The 15851-nt window shown below is 38.3% G+C and overlaps 2 protein-coding genes across 3 annotated transcripts; one reads left to right on the top strand and one right to left on the bottom strand.

The window, feature by feature from the left end:
• Nucleotides 1–956: 956 nt before the first annotated feature.
• Nucleotides 957–4896, bottom strand: LOC134818877 (zinc finger E-box-binding homeobox 1-like). 2 transcript variants are annotated; one of them, XM_063828576.1, is made up of 7 exons: nucleotides 4657–4896; nucleotides 3900–3992; nucleotides 3357–3737; nucleotides 2830–3177; nucleotides 2471–2578; nucleotides 2087–2214; nucleotides 957–1720 (listed from the first exon to the last, which is right to left on the bottom strand). In XM_063828576.1, exons 1-7 carry the CDS (start codon nucleotides 4727–4729, stop codon nucleotides 1547–1549), a joined length of 1305 nt encoding a protein of 434 aa, XP_063684646.1. In that variant the 5' UTR covers nucleotides 4730–4896; the 3' UTR covers nucleotides 957–1546. The 2 variants fall into 2 exon arrangements, with proteins under 2 accessions (XP_063684646.1, XP_063684645.1); XM_063828575.1 differs by having other exon boundaries at nucleotides 1023–1720; nucleotides 3330–3737; nucleotides 4657–4856.
• Nucleotides 4897–13394: 8498 nt separating this feature from the next.
• On the top strand, nucleotides 13395–14589 carry LOC134818879 (putative carbonic anhydrase 3). Its single transcript, XM_063828578.1, has one exon. The coding sequence runs from the start codon at nucleotides 13405–13407 to the stop codon at nucleotides 14359–14361; it is 957 nt and encodes a 318-aa protein (XP_063684648.1). The 5' UTR covers nucleotides 13395–13404; the 3' UTR covers nucleotides 14362–14589.
• Nucleotides 14590–15851: the final 1262 nt, after the last annotated feature.

Consider the following 15851-nt stretch of genomic DNA (forward strand, 5'->3'; position numbering starts at 1 on the left):
ACTGTTTACTGTACCTCAATATCTAACAGCTCAATCCAGGGCACTGCCTGGGAAAGGTTGTTTCTGAGTGAAATCCTGCTGTCCTTGTTCACACCGTTCTTCTCGTAGAGACATTTCAGTATTTGCTGTACCCATAGAGTCCCTGTTTATAAGTTAATTAATAACTAAGTATTAATTAGTTACAAATTATTAATATTATCCGGTTGATGGTGCTCGTCTGAAAATGATTTTAAAAGGTAATTTAAGGAAGGCAATTGAAAATTAAAATAATAAATATCCAAACAGGTTGATAACCTGACTTAGGATAGGTAACCAAAATAACATCGTCATCCCTCAGCTCGTAGTCTGATGTTCTGTGTATCTCGTTGCCGTCTATCAAGTGTTAATCACTAGTTTACTAGAAACTTGAAACCTCGACTAAAGTTAACCTTTTTCCATTATTTGTATTAGAGTAAAACATATTCAGAGCTCCTAACATGTGATCATGGTTCCCGGACGAGCTTAAACTTTTGTCATTATTGAGCCTTATGAACGACAGACAAGCATTGACTCACAATTATTTGGATTTATTTTGGATTTATGAGAACCAGTCCAGCAAAGATTTAGTATTATTACTATTAGGTATACACTTAATCTAGTGCACGGTTAGTAAGCTCACATTAAACGTACCGGTGGGTATATCTGTCCACACAGAAAGTTGTGTCTGAACGGCAGGTTGAGAGGAGGGAATAAACTTTTTATGGGCATATTCCAATCCATGTCGAGTTAAAATGCAGGTGGTTACTAGTAACAAATAGAATTAGACAATAAATAAGCTAGTGTTAAAAGTGTAGTGGGCCAAGGTTTTACTTTCAGATTTAACCCACGCATTATATTGCATATATTGTGTAAAATTTCAAGTTTCAGGTGCCAATTTGAGATCAGACCTTTGGAAGCTTTACTTTTTACAAGTTTTTCGCACAATTAAGTTTACTACCATGAGTTTCTAAAATTTCGTAAGTCAAAATAAATGAACACATATTGCTGAACTTATCAAAAATTCACCTATTAAAATACAAAGTAAAATAAAAATTCTGAAGTTCCAACAGGTCTAAAACAAGATTACCCAACAAAGATATAATTATAATACCTATATAGAATAAAATATGTAATCAAAATAAAAAATGTAACTAACTAAAAAATCTGTGATTAATCAGTCACTCAGTAATACTAAAGATTTCCATTAACTTACTAACTTAACATTATAATCGATTTAACGGAGAATATCGACAAAAATCATTCATAAAGTCATGATGTATTATAATCAAGAGGTCTTAAACAATAACCCTTAAATCAATTTCAAATGTTAAACACGAAATAAGTAAACACAAAAGGCTGACATTAACTTTAAATCAATAATTATTTACCAATGAAATTATTTAACATGTTCTACTTTTGGTCCACCAATGCTGGATATAACTGAATATGATCATTGTGGCACGTGATAACCATCAAATACGTGGTGCGTGATCAAACACGTGAGCACACACATAAAGTGCACCTAAAATCACACATCATCAGATTTAGCAGAGTGTTTCCGTTTCATGTGCTGTGTCATATTGCTCTTCAGTCCAGTCTCCCAGCTGCAGTGTGGACAAGTGAAGGGCTTGTAGCCGGTATGCTGGGTCCGGTGTGCTGCTAGGTAGTCTCGTCTTGTCGCGGAGTAGTCGCATTCTGAGCACTGGGGTGGTTACCTTGGTTACTGTTAATTGGTTTCTAATTAAATAATTAGTTTCTAATTAAATAAGCGGTTAATTGTCTAATTTTTAAGTAGTTCAGTAGGAGGAGAGGTATATGAGTCGGTTAATAAATTAAAAGTGAATTCGTTCTTTTGATCAAGAAGACAAAGAAGGTATCATGATTTCTGAAATTTGCATTAACCAGCCGCGGTAATCAGTTATACTTATAATCACTTCTAATTCTTGAATCAAGATGTCAGCGATAGTAGTTACAGTTTGTGGTAAAATATAGCAATGTTCCTACTTCCTATAACAGTCAATACGTCAACTAATTACAGTCTATAAAAATATAATAGGTTTATAATAACCTGGTATTTCTTCCGGGCAGTATGCTTGCTCCACATATGTTGAACCAGATTGTGTTTAAGAGCCGCACTATAGTCGCACATGCCGCACTGGTAGGGTCTTTCTCCACTGTGTGTCTTCCAGTGACGAGCTGGGGTTAGTCGTTTGCATGGTTACATGTTACTATGATTACATGTTACTATGGTTACATGTTACCAATAATAATATAATACATTGGCGAGCTGGGGTACCACAGTTTGTACAATGAAAATAAGGTAACCAATTTAAATGATTAAAGCGTTATTATAACCACTTATTTCAAATGTTTTGTCTTCTTCAAGGATTCAGGGGCATGTATATAATAATTTATAACTATAGTGTCCAGCCCTAATCTAATTGTTTCTCACCTAACTGATTGTACTGCTTAGCTTGGTAGTCGCAGTATTTGCACTCAAACGATTTCTCGTCTTTTAGATTGTAGTTGTATCTAGGAGATTCTGATCTCGGACGATATTCTGAAAATACCGGGCGATGAAGGTCAAGAAGCAACAAACAGAACCAGCATATCCTGATCCTCAGTGTCGCATGCATGCACTGGAGCACCGTTATCAATGTCACGTGTATTTTGTCACGTGTACCTTGTCACGTGTACCTTGTCACGTTTACCTTGTCACGTGTACCTTGTCACGTGTACGTGAATAATTGCAGGTTCACCATTAGAATCCCAGGCTCATACTATATAACTTCCTAGTTCTAACTTACTTACCTTCTGTCATTCTAACATCCCATGATTTTTTAATATTCGCAGTATCCTTCTCTTTCAAATAGGGTGACCAGACCGAGTTACTACTTATCAGAGTTCTACCAATCATCTTGTTAATGTGAGGAGTGGCTCCTTGTTGGGGTGTTGTTGTAATGGTCCCCAGAGGGGCCGTCACTAGAGGCGCCACAATGGTTCCCAGAGGGGCCGTCGCATGAGGCGCCACAGCGGTTCCTGAAGAGGTCTTTAGAGTTGTGGTTGCAGTTGGGGTGGTGAGAAATACCGGTGTCTGGTCAGAGAGAACAGTGGTTGCTGTGGAGGAGGACGCAGTCGTATTTATAGGGGAGAGGGACCCTGCAATAATGAGAAACAGATTCAAATAATGTTTAGGGAATATTTATGTTCTTCAAAGAGATCCTGATTTGTATGAGCACCAGTATGATAATCTGATATTCATGATTTAAACCAGTTAAACCGGAGAAAACTTAATTTCAAAATGTGGAGACCTTTAATGTTATCAATAGTGAGCGTACCATAACGCGAGCGCAAACCAGGGCACAAACTTCGAAATCCAACTTGGTTGTCCTCGATATTGGTCTTCGTTGAGTTGCTTAATGAATTACTGTCTTGAACATCTTGAACATCTTGAACATATTTTTCAGCAGCTTCCTTTGTGTTCCGTGTTTCAGTTTGGAGCCACGAGGCCGGAGATAGACTAGATGTACTGATGATAACAGGAAGTCTAGGGTAAGTTAATGGAAGAGATATGTTAGGAAGGGGGGTGGAGCGATCATGGAGGGAGGTTGAATGAGGGAGGGGCATCTGCAGTGGTGTGGTGAAGAAGGAGACGGGACTTGGGAAGAGCCCTGGACAGGGTGCCAGCTCTTTTTTTAGTCGTGATAACTGGGCAATCACTGAAATGAGTAGAAAATCAACCTTAATGATTATTGCGGTAAAATAACGATCGTAAATTTTTCGCTCTTTATGTTTCATCATCTCAAAATTAAAAAAAAACCATGATTACCAAATCTAAATTAGCAAGGGTAAATTATTAACGACTGGACATTTTCCCTTACGGTTTGCTATGCTATGGTTCCGCTGGCCAGGAACTTTCATCACTTCTTGTCCCTCCTTCAGGATTCCTCCACATACATCAATTATGTCACGATCTGAAATATACAGTAGTAGATATAAGCTGTTAAATATACTGTTATAACAACTTATTATAGACCAAACATTATACTTATAGCTATGGTTCGTTTAACATTTTATTTGGAATTTAAGTTTAACTGTTAGGACCTGAAATTAGATATCATCAGGTAGATTAACATCAAACTTAAAAACACGTGTACCAGGTACTAAAAAACACGTACGGGGAGGAGGAGTGTTATACAGTAGTCCAACTATAATATAATACCTTCGCGGACATAATTGTCACGGACAAGTTTTTCACGGACATAATTATTCACGCTCATGACCGTGATAATTATGGCCGATAAGGTATCTTAAACAATAGGCACGGGTTACACTAGTTTTATATACGTACATATAATTCACCTACAAGTTTAACTGCTTGGAGTGATGAGGTACATCTTTGTGATAGATTAACATTAAACTCAAAACACGTACCAGGTAAATTAACTTAACATTCAAAAACACGTACCAGGTAAATTATCATTACACTAAAAAACACGTACCAGGTAAACTATCTTTGCACTAAAAAACACGTACCAGGTAAACTATCATTACACTAAAAAACACGTACCAGGTAAACTATCATTACACTACAAAACACGTACCAGGTAAATTAACATCACACTAAAAAACACGTACCAGGTAGAGTAACATCACACTCAAAAAGTATCCTCTCACCACTATACCTAAAAGCATAACTACACTGCTCCATGATGGACCTAACAAACAGTACCAAAGACGGACTAGCAGTTCAGTTTCTGTTGCTAGGTTACAGTTAGTGAGACTATTCCTGATAAGCGGGAGATCGTCCGGTCTTGTTATCAGTTGTGGCTTGTGTGACAGAGTTTCCATGAAGATCGGCCATGGTTCTAGAATGTCAGAGGGCCTTAAGATAGCCGCTACTTGGGTTGCAGATCAGAAGAAACAAGCTGCTGTAGCCCAATCAGGGTGGAGGAATACGTCACATGATGAAATGGATTAGGTCACGAGGGGGCGGGGACACGGTTAATAGAATCTTGCTAGTATCTTGCAATGATATTGGATGCTGCACCAATTCACGTGCACGTGACTGTACTTTAATGCTGTAATCCGTACAAATGTAAGTAGGCGGGTATCTAGTTCAATCTTTGTACAGATTTAAGTCTTAAGAAACTTCCTGCTTTAAAAGATGTTGTGTCTGCATCTGATATATTTTTTTGCAGAAACGCTTTGATAAAGAAATGTAAGAGCAATTCATTTTATTTATTTAACTTAGATTCGTCCTACGGGGCACAAATTAAATGTCCGGCATCTATTTCAGTATTTCTTTCGGCTTTTTGTTTTGTTAGCCATAGTTTGATTCGGACTGTGGCAATTTCATGAAGAATGCAACTATCAACTCCCAAATAAGTTATTAACTTATAGTGACTTATAAGACAACTTGGAAAAACACTTAATTTACTAAAAAAATACACTGGTTAGAATATTAGCTTAAATATTATTGAATCTTTAAATTTTATTATCATTTATAGTTGAAAACATTTACCTGGTAATGGAAGAATCATGAAACACAGCTGGTACATACAACTACTAACTCGTGAAAGAAAACCAGACCAAGAAGCGCCTGTTAATATAAGCTAACTCGTCGTAAATCGCGAGCTCTAGCAGGTATCCTCGGGTGATTGTCAGATCAGATGGTGGTCCAAGAGAGACTGCTGGGGCACCTGACAGAAAACCGTATCGCAATGAAAGCCCCGAAACGGTGTCAGGTTTGTGACTGAAGATTCTGATCAAGCTCAGGGTTGAGTCTACACAGTGTCGCCACTTGCCGATGCCAGTTGATGCGAGAAGACACTGATGTAAGTGGGAAGTTATGTCTAAGAAACAGCGTGTGGTTCGGGTGCCGGTTGAACGCATGTAAAAGGGAGGGTATATCCGTATTTCGCTGCTAGTGATGCAGTCCTTAGCCCGGTAGCTAAGGCTTCCCCGTTTCTCGCTCATTTGTGCTCCGATGGGCTTGTGACCTCTGCGGGGGTCAAGTGCAGGATGAGGGACATGGCTGACCAGGAGTAGGTTGTTTTTGGGAGAAAGAGTAGGGTTGGTTTGGTGTTGTGCCTTCGCAGTTTAACTGTATCTTTACTCAAAAGCAACAATTTCAATCAGATACATCAACACATGTGTAGTTATTGACTACTGATTAACCTTGCAATTACCTCCATGCTATGCGGTGGGATATAATGTATGTTAGCGGTAATTTTATTGTTTATCTTTCTCGGCCATGGCTGCCTGATCTATGGCTGTTAATGTTATCATCACTTCTCCAGAAATACCAGCGTGATATTATAACTGTTATAAACACCTTAGGGATAGAATAATCAGCCGGAAATCGACCATAAATTTATGAGTAACTCTCAAGTAATTATTAACTTGGATCAGGACTAAACTTTCCTTCGAGGTGATACGGTCAGCAGTTCTCGGAGTTAGAGGGTCCAGAACACCGTGGAAGAGGACATATTCATTCCACACTGACGATTTTGGCCTCCTAGCACACGACGCCGGGATAGACACGAGACAATAAACATTAATATGCACATTGGACTATTGATGCTGTTTTTCCCACTTTATGGAGAGTAAGCTTATGATTATAGTTTCAATTAACACATTTTATAGATGATTGGATTTATTGTTCATTTGCATGCTTTGTATTGTATTTCAGTTTATCTTTACCCATAAAGGGTTTCAGGTTTGACCGTTGGGAGCGGTATAAAAAAAAGTAATTATTAACATGCAAGCTTGAAGCACCGTGTGGGAAATTAGAGAAGCTCACATTGGGGAACCAATCAGTTTATATAGCCTATGCTGATGCACAACTAAGAACCACCTGTATGATAATTGTAATTTGATTCAAATAGCTGTTTTAAATTGAGACAATGTAGTGGTTCACTTCTTAATTTATAGCTTGTGATTGTGTATACAGAGTTCTGAGTTGTCATATCATGATTATGAACTCTACCCCAGATCTAGCCCATTTCTAGGTCAATTATATTCAATCCATAGATTACTTGAAAATTTAAATTAATCCTTATTATTGGGCTTTTGTCATTATCAATTGTGATATTAATCCTTATAAACCATAGTTTATAATTGCTCAAGCTATACAACCACACCGATGATGTTTACTGTTTAGGCCTAGCAATAGCTAGGCCTAAACCTTCCTAAAATTGAACAAATTAGATTATTTTAGACGATATGCCCCCGGGCCCCCGGGCCCTTCATTACGCCACTGAAAAGAAAATATTTTCAATACTAGTAGCATTAGTGATATCGAGACGGTCATCTCTATTCTCTAATATAAATATTGATCTGAAATGGTCCTGGCATGCATAATTAGGGCCTTAAGATAACATATTTTATGATTTGGATCCGCTTGCCTCAATGATTAGTGAGTTGTAATCGCAGCCATATTCTGTTAATAAAAACGGTTTTACATAAACCATTACCCCAATCCAAACCAATACCATAACCACAAACCCGAAGAATCGGAGAAAACCGAAGAGTTCACGTCAGGATGCCTCATTGCCTCAACTATAAGTTCAAGGAGGAAAGTAACAGTTCCTGCCTGAACCTAGCAGAGTCGGTGCTCTAATTAGCACTATCAGTTAGACTTTTCGTTCCACCTATTCCGCGGAAGGAGTATTGAGAAGCTGCAGGAGTGTTCCGCAGAAGCTATATTAAGAGGTACAAGGATCTCAAAGGAACTTTTACCTTACCTTTGATACCTTTGATCTGCTTCGTCGAAACTCGACAGGCCATCAGAGTTGCTGACCACCCCAAAGAGCAGTTGCCTCTCGATCGTTACTCCAGTCCAGTATAGAATTGGAGTTCGGTGATGTGAAGCCCCGGATTGGCGGTTTATCCGGCAAAGAAAGCATGAATGCCGTCATATGATGCTTGAAGCCATCATGCTTGGAGACTGCACGTATGTGCCAAGCTATACAGTTCCAGAGTCTGGGACCCATTACATGCCAAATGATGTTTCATATAGAGTCTGGTGAGCAGCTGAGCTTTTTACTGTGAACTGGACTTCAAGGTCGTTAATTGGATGTGAAACCATGTAGGATTTTCCACATGTGTATGACAATGTAACGTTCTCTGCGCTTCTGAAGTGACATGAGGGACAGGGTTTTTAGGCGATCCCAATAATGGAGATGATGTAAACCATGGATCTTTGAAGTGAAAGTTCTTTGTAGGTACACTTTCAAGCTCCTGAATGTCATACACTTTTAATCGAATTCCACAATCAAAAGGTCGTATGTGATTTGCCTTGAGTCACAGCAAAGGTATAATGTGTTTATTATCTGTACAATTAGGTTACCAGTCACAAATTCCAACTGCTCTCTACTTGTTCCGCAGAAGCAATATTAAGAGGTGCAAGGATCTCAAAGGAACTTTTAACCGAATTCACAATCAAAAGGTCGTCTGGTCGTATGTGATTTGCCTTGAGTCACAGCAAAGGTATGTGTTTATTAGTATTACCTGTTTATTACCTGTCCTAGTCCTAGTCCTACATGACAGACTGCAGTAATCTAATTGTCCAGGTAACACAAATTCCAACTGCTCTGATCTACTTGATAAACAAAAACGTACGACAATACTACAATTCCAACTGCCGATGATTCTTTCAAAGAAGTTTCTAATAAAACTGTAAAACAGTAAACTCAGTGCCAACAATTTAAAATGAAATTAAATAAATCGCGTTACGACATTTGATTGTTAATTGTCCTGAGAAATCAATTGGATATTTTAATTCGAAATAAGCTTTTCGGTTTTCCGAATTCTTTAAAAACATGTTTTTCTGGGAACCAATTTTCTCTACGTTTCATGGCCATGCTACCTTGTTCATTATTAGCAGAAAATATTTGTTCGGACATTTATATAATTACATAAACATAAAATAAAATATTTACAGCAGTTTCTTAAACCGTTTCCAGATAACCCACCTGTGAGCAATTACAGCTGCCCTAATGGAAATTCTTTGCTGGACTGGAGTATGAATAAGGCAGCAGCGATGCTGCAAGGGCGGTCGAACTATTCGATGACCCAGTAGAGGAATCTACGAATCTCTCCAAAGTATCCAAAGTAAGTAAATACATTGAATGTCATTGTTGCCTCTTTGTTAATTCGCAGAGCAACGCGACCATCTGGAAGTGGAAGGGTTGACATCGTCAATCAAAATCTCATAATCATATAGCTAGAAGTAGAATGAAAGGTAAATATTAAAACGAATTGGCCCTATAGCACTTAGCAACACCCCGGAGGAGTTAATAACACAAAATGCCGACACGCTTATAAATATAAGGTTATATATTAGAATAACCCCTCGTGCTAAAGCAAGTCGGCGATATTTTCATATAAATATTAATAATTCCTCGTGCTTCGCACTTAAAATTATTATCAACTTTACCGCGGGCAGTCCCGTCTGTCGATTGCAGACAGAAAACACTTTTATATGTCATAGTCATACTCATAGTCATACTCATATAGTCATATAGTCATATACTCATATAGTCATATACTCATATAGTCATATAGTCATATACTCATAGTCATACTCATATAGTCATACTCATATAAGTATACCCTCATTCTTCACTAATTTCAACATCTGACGTTTTCTTATAGTTATGCACTCATAATAAATGTTAGCTAAGTGTTCATAGTGTCATGATATGTAATGTTTTTTGGAGGTCCAATTGAGACTCTTAGATAATGTTCCTATCCTGACATTACATGAATAATAAACACTGACCACTGTATAAACATCAAATAATTGTTCTGGCGGGATTCTAGAATGTAGAAATCGAATTAACCCGGAGAAACGGCTCGCCCGGCAATCAACGTTCATGGTTGCGTCTCGAGATATGTTCTTAGTTGTACAAATTGAAATACAATTTTTATCTAATTTTAAAGTTTTAAGCGACGTCGGTTTGTCGTGACGGTTTCATTTGATTGCTCTTTATAGTTTATTAGCACAATAATGATGTTGATTTTTTCGAATGAAGGTTCATTTTCGAAATTTTTGATATTTTCAATTTGATTGGATCGAGTCAAATTGTTTTAATTGCGTTGTGTTGGGACATTTGAATTACATAATATGTCCTGACAGACTAGAATGAATGGTGGCAGTGTGCTGTCTGCAAAGTTATAAGTCTAATCAAACATAGAAATGGCCATGAAGCCTAAACGTTTCCACACTGTAGTATGTCGGACAAATGTATTATATCAGACATTCACATTAGGGGACATGGGCACAAACATGCAAAGATACGCGTACGTGTCCAAACTCCAGGAACCAAAATTGAATTCCTATTTAACTATCGTCACAGACTAAAGGAGACAAATGGAAGCCAGCAATCGAATCATCCCATTACATGGATTTAAATTCAAGGAGCGGTTTTGTGATTGGACAGTGTGTCCATGTTCCAATCCAAATAAGACATGTAATTTAAGTGAACAATCTTGGAATCCCATGTTTACTCTACTAGTGGGCAGTGGTGTTGCCTGTTATAAGGGTATGATCAGAAGATCCAGGGTTCAAATTTCCCGGTGTCATATAGTCTAAGGAGATAGGTAGCTAAAGATTTATAAATAGAGTAAAACGGAATTTTGATTCGATCTCGATTTAAAGTTTAAAGGACACAAATATTTGCAGCCTCACGATCAGTTTTAATTTTATAGCGGTCTCATGAAGTTCTAGAGTTCAGGCATTATATTGTTAAAGTTTAGCTCCGATTATATTACTCTTTGCAGACACTCTCGCCCGTACTCTCTCTCTGTCTCTCTCTCTCTCTCTCTCTCTCTCTCTCTCTCTCTCTCTCTCTCTCTCTCTCTCTCTCTCTCTCTCTCTCTCTCTCTCTCTCTCTCTCTCTCTCTCTCTCTCTCTCTCTCTCTCTCTCTCTCTCTCTCTCTCTCTCTCTCTCTCTCTCTCTCTCTCTCTCTCTCTCTCTCTCTCTCTCTCTCTCTCTCTCTCTCTCTCTCTCTCTCTCTCTCTCTCTCTCTCTCTCTCTCTCTCTCTCTCTCTCTCTCTCTCTCTCTCTCTCTCTCTCTCTCTCTCTCTCTCTCTCTCTCTCTCTCTCTCTCTCTCTCTCTCTCTCTCTCTCTCTCTCTCTCTCTCTCTCTCTCTCTCTCTCTCTCTCTCTCTCTCTATCTCTCTCTCTGTCCCCCTCTCTCTCTATCTATCTAAGCTGATAATTGTTGGTTAACAAAATTGTAGACAAAATTGCAGACTCAAGGGAAATTGATTCAACTACAGGTTTTTAACTGTTTTTGTGTTCTTGTGTTCTTGTACTGCAACCTAAACGTGTATTATACAGGTTGAATTTCATGTTTAATTCCTGTTTAATTCCTGTTTACAGGCATGTATATCAATAGCTGTTCCATCTTTCTTATTCAATCAACAAGTATATTTCTTACAGTTCTCTTATTATAGTGCTGCCCCAGTCTCACAGCCCACAGGTCACCTAAACTAAACTATTATTATTAAGCTATTAAATGTTTTATTTATTGCTTTAATCTTTTCTTCTTATTCTCCATCGAATGCTCCTTGACTTTCATACGGTTATCAAAGCTCTAGTCTATCTTCAATCTAATGCCAACTCTTGCTCTAGTGGTAGTGGTACGTGTTTCTTAATACATGAGTTGATAAGTTGATTCAATACAAAGGTCATGTGATACGACGTAGAGAAATAATAGCGCTTTTTTACTCTTTAAAAATGTTTTTGATATGCAACCTTCTATAATTCTCATGGTGTCCTGGTGAAAGACGAAGTCCGGAATTTCCACTTGCCAAGTTCTTGCTGGTGGCCAGTGGTCTCCACTAACAGAGTGACCACTATCTTCTAATCTTCCACGCGTGACACGTCGTAGACCGATAGCTATCATGCTTCTTACATAAATATCTCAAACTGTTCCACTTTGCTTACTAACAAAAAGATATGGCTATTAGAGCACTTTGATCCACTCAACTCTTATAACAGGTCGCGACTAAATCTTTAAAGATTGACATCGTAATCAATGGTGGAAATAAGTATAAATACATCCCAATTTTTTGAGAGTTACTCATAAATTTATGGTCGATTTCCGATTCACGCATCGACAGCTTCAAGAATGATCACGGTATAGATTACCCAATCTATATTTATTGACTGCAGATTCGGCTAGCTGCAAAATATGATTTACTTGACTTGCAAGTGCAACGTCACGATTTTTCGATTCTTTGTTACCCTCAGATCAGTAAATCACATACTAACGCGTAAGAAAATGCTGCGTGAGGGCGCCATGTGTCAGGGATTTAACTTTCATACTTTTTTGAGAGTTACTCATAAATTTATGGTCGATTTCCGATTCACGCATCGACAGCTTCAAGAATGATCACGGTATAGATTACCCAATCTATATTTATTGACTGCAGATTCGGCTAGCTGCAAAATATGATTTACTTGACTTGCAAGTGCAACGTCACGATTTTTCGATTCTTTGTTACCCTCAGATCAGTAAATCACATACTAACGCGTGAGAAAATGCTGCGTGAGGGCGCCATGTGTCAGGGATTGAACTATCATCCTTATTTATTTTATTTTCATTATTATTTGCTGTTTACTTGCGCTGCAGCATGGCCATCAACTGAAATTACCACCCTTATGCCTTACTTCGGACAACCATGGCTACATAGTTACGCTGTAACCGGCACTTACAGGAAACCAAAGGATAAAGTACTATTACTAAGGCCAGCGACGGTCAGGGACAAAATGAAATCGCAGCATGTGCGGGATCGCGATTTTTCCCATTTTGTAGCCCTATATATTTTGAGCATCCTTGCCACAGATTTTTTGAGTTAAGTATTTTGTTTGGTCATCTATAACCTCTGTACCAGCCGGCCTGTACCAACCCTGTCCCGGCACGATTTGTTGTATAACTCCGAGTCATATGAACTTAGTGATTTCGTGATAGTCGACCAATATGGCCAGGACTTATTTTCAATATTTTTACGATTCCCTGTTTTATTAAGTTCATGACGTGCTTATTACCATCAGTATCACTGCTTGTAGTTCATATTTTTTCTTTAGCATAGATTCCCTTCCTCATTGCTTTAACCGTGCCTTAACCGTGCCTTAACCGTGCCTTAACCGTGTTATGCCACACTACCGAATTGCCCATTTTTCAAACATGAAGCGGATAAGCGACATTATCTGTGCTCAACGGTTAACAGAAACCGAAGCAAAGCTATTATATTGTTCAAACGATAAATTATCCTAATTTGTATAACAATTAAATTTCATTCATAACTTTCCATGTTTTGCAGCATATTTCAATCAAATTTTTAACCCCATTCCTTTTAGTTTTCAAGCAATGAAGTTGTTGCTACTTGTCGGGGCTGTGCTAACAGTGGGCTGGGCTGCTGACGGTGCATACTCCTACGATGATCAGGCAGCTTGGGGCGGAGTTTGTACCACTGGTAAACACCAGTCTCCAATAGACATAAACAAGGTAACGGACACCGTTTACTACGGCTCAATGATTTCATCTTTCGGCGAGGAAGTAAAAATTGAAAAGAAAACGGAGGGTCTGATGACCGTTCAATGGGACCTCACGGACACCCCTATATTCAAGAACTTTCCAGATGACTGGCCGGTGGGTCAAACCAAGGGTCTTCAGGGTCTTCAAATGCATGTCCACTGGGGAAAGACGAGAACGTATGGGTCAGAGCACAGGCTGAACGGGAAACAATACGACGGAGAAATACACCTGGTCACAAGGAACCTCGACCAGGACGACGAGAACGCAAGCGATTACTACGCCGTGTTGGGAGTCTTCATTGAAGCGGTAGACGAAGGTTTTGACCTTGATATCGACGAAGACGCGGACCAATATATATCAGGAATGGTATCCGGCAGAAACGACGCTGTAGACCTGGATGTGCTGTTTGGACAGCAAGGAACAAATAAACATAAAAATAGCGTGTTCACCTACGAGGGAAGTTTGACGACACCTGGTTGTGATGAGAAGGTATTCTGGCAGGTTCTGGAGAAACCGGTTCTGCTTTCATCATCTTACTTCGACGGAATCCGGGAGGAACTAGAAACGGTCGAGTATAACCACAGGGATATTCAGGAGCTGAACGGTCGACACATCACACACCGTCTCCTAAACCAACTGCATACTTCTGAAGGTGGTCAGTCTGATTCATTTTGCAAAGTTGACTGTCAGGCTGCACAGCAGACGTGCATGGGGGCCATGAGTGGTACTGCTGCAACATCTCTCCCTTCACTCGCTCTTCTCTTCGCAGCACTGGTCTATCTCATGTAGACTACAAAGAACACTATTTTCCATTTTTAGATACAGTAACTCTTTTTTAGATATAGTAACTCTTCACTGATGTAATTTTAAATAAGAAAAGACTAAGCGTGATTTTCCGGCCGTGATGGACAAATGCTTTAATAAAGTTAAAGTTTAGGGGTCGTTCACATATTACGTAATCACTTTTTGACCATTTTTAACCCTCCTCCCCCCTCCGTAATCAGTTTTACACATAGCTATTGTATCTAAATTACACTAGCGTAATCATTTGGAACCCCCTTCCCCCCTCGGCTGATTACCTAATGTGTAATCGACCCCTTACCGACCGATTCTTGGTATATTGTTGATCTGATTACGGATATCATATTCTGTCCGGTGTGACACGTCCGGTTCTATCAGGAATGTTGTTGGACAAGCTAATGGTACATAAAGTTATTATCCTTATTACCGCTAAAGGGCCGCTAATCCTATAAAAGACTTGCCCAGTGCGAGCTCTGCACTCGTAATGTCACATGCGCGTCTACAAAAACATTTTCGCGCGATACGTTTTGATAACAAGTTAATTCTTCCTGTTTGTCACAATTTCGGCCGCGCGCTGCACAACATAACACATTATAATGTAAAAATAAACGCGCGTCAAACTTTCAAATCATGAATTAATTCATCTTCAATCTTGTATGATAAATTATAACAGCAACTAATGAACAAAATATTCGAATTAAAAAACTTTAAACTTCAAGGTTCAAATTTTATCACAGTTCATGTTAAGTTTCAAATTTAAAATGTTTTATTTTAAAGATCATTATGACTACCGCGCGCGGGTAATAACTGATAATCATCAAATTCTGATGACCGAAGAGTTTATTTTCAAATTTTTTTAACCGATGATCATTGATCCAGAATATTGGCGTCTAAAATATGAAGTATGTTTATGCATTATACATTATATGTTATACAGGATTTTCTGCACTGCTCGAGGCCTCAAAGTCGTCAAACGAAAGTGAAACCTATACTAAAAGTAAATTGACTCTTTACTACTAAATGACCACTAAATTGGGTAATGTAATGGCCATAAGAACTTTAAATGTTCTAAATAGTAAATTAAAGCTATTTGGTTTAATTGTTAATATCTTTTCATGTTTCAACTTTAAAAAATTTAAAATGTTCATTTTAAATTTTTCTTTCCACTTTCGAGGTTTTACTTTTAGGAAATTACAAACAACAAAGGAAATCTATTAAATAGATTAATACATTAAATTAATCCGCACTTGCTTTGTACTAGTTGTAATAAAATAATTGTTTTTAAAAAGTTATTCAGTCAAAATATTATTACGCGCGCGCAAGCATTTTACAATTTAAATTTACAATTTAATGGTATTATATTGTCAATTAGGGACTATTTTTGGTAAAAATTTGTGAAATACTTGTCAATAAAACCAATTGAAATTTGGTGAGCGAGAAAGAAGTTTCGAGCAAGTTTTGAAGGTGATCAAGATGGA

The sequence above is a fragment of the Bolinopsis microptera genome, chromosome 7, assembly GCF_026151205.1.
Source record: "Bolinopsis microptera isolate Bmic1 chromosome 7, MBARI_Bmic_1.0, whole genome shotgun sequence".
Taxonomy (NCBI): Eukaryota; Metazoa; Ctenophora; class Tentaculata; order Lobata; family Bolinopsidae; genus Bolinopsis; species Bolinopsis microptera.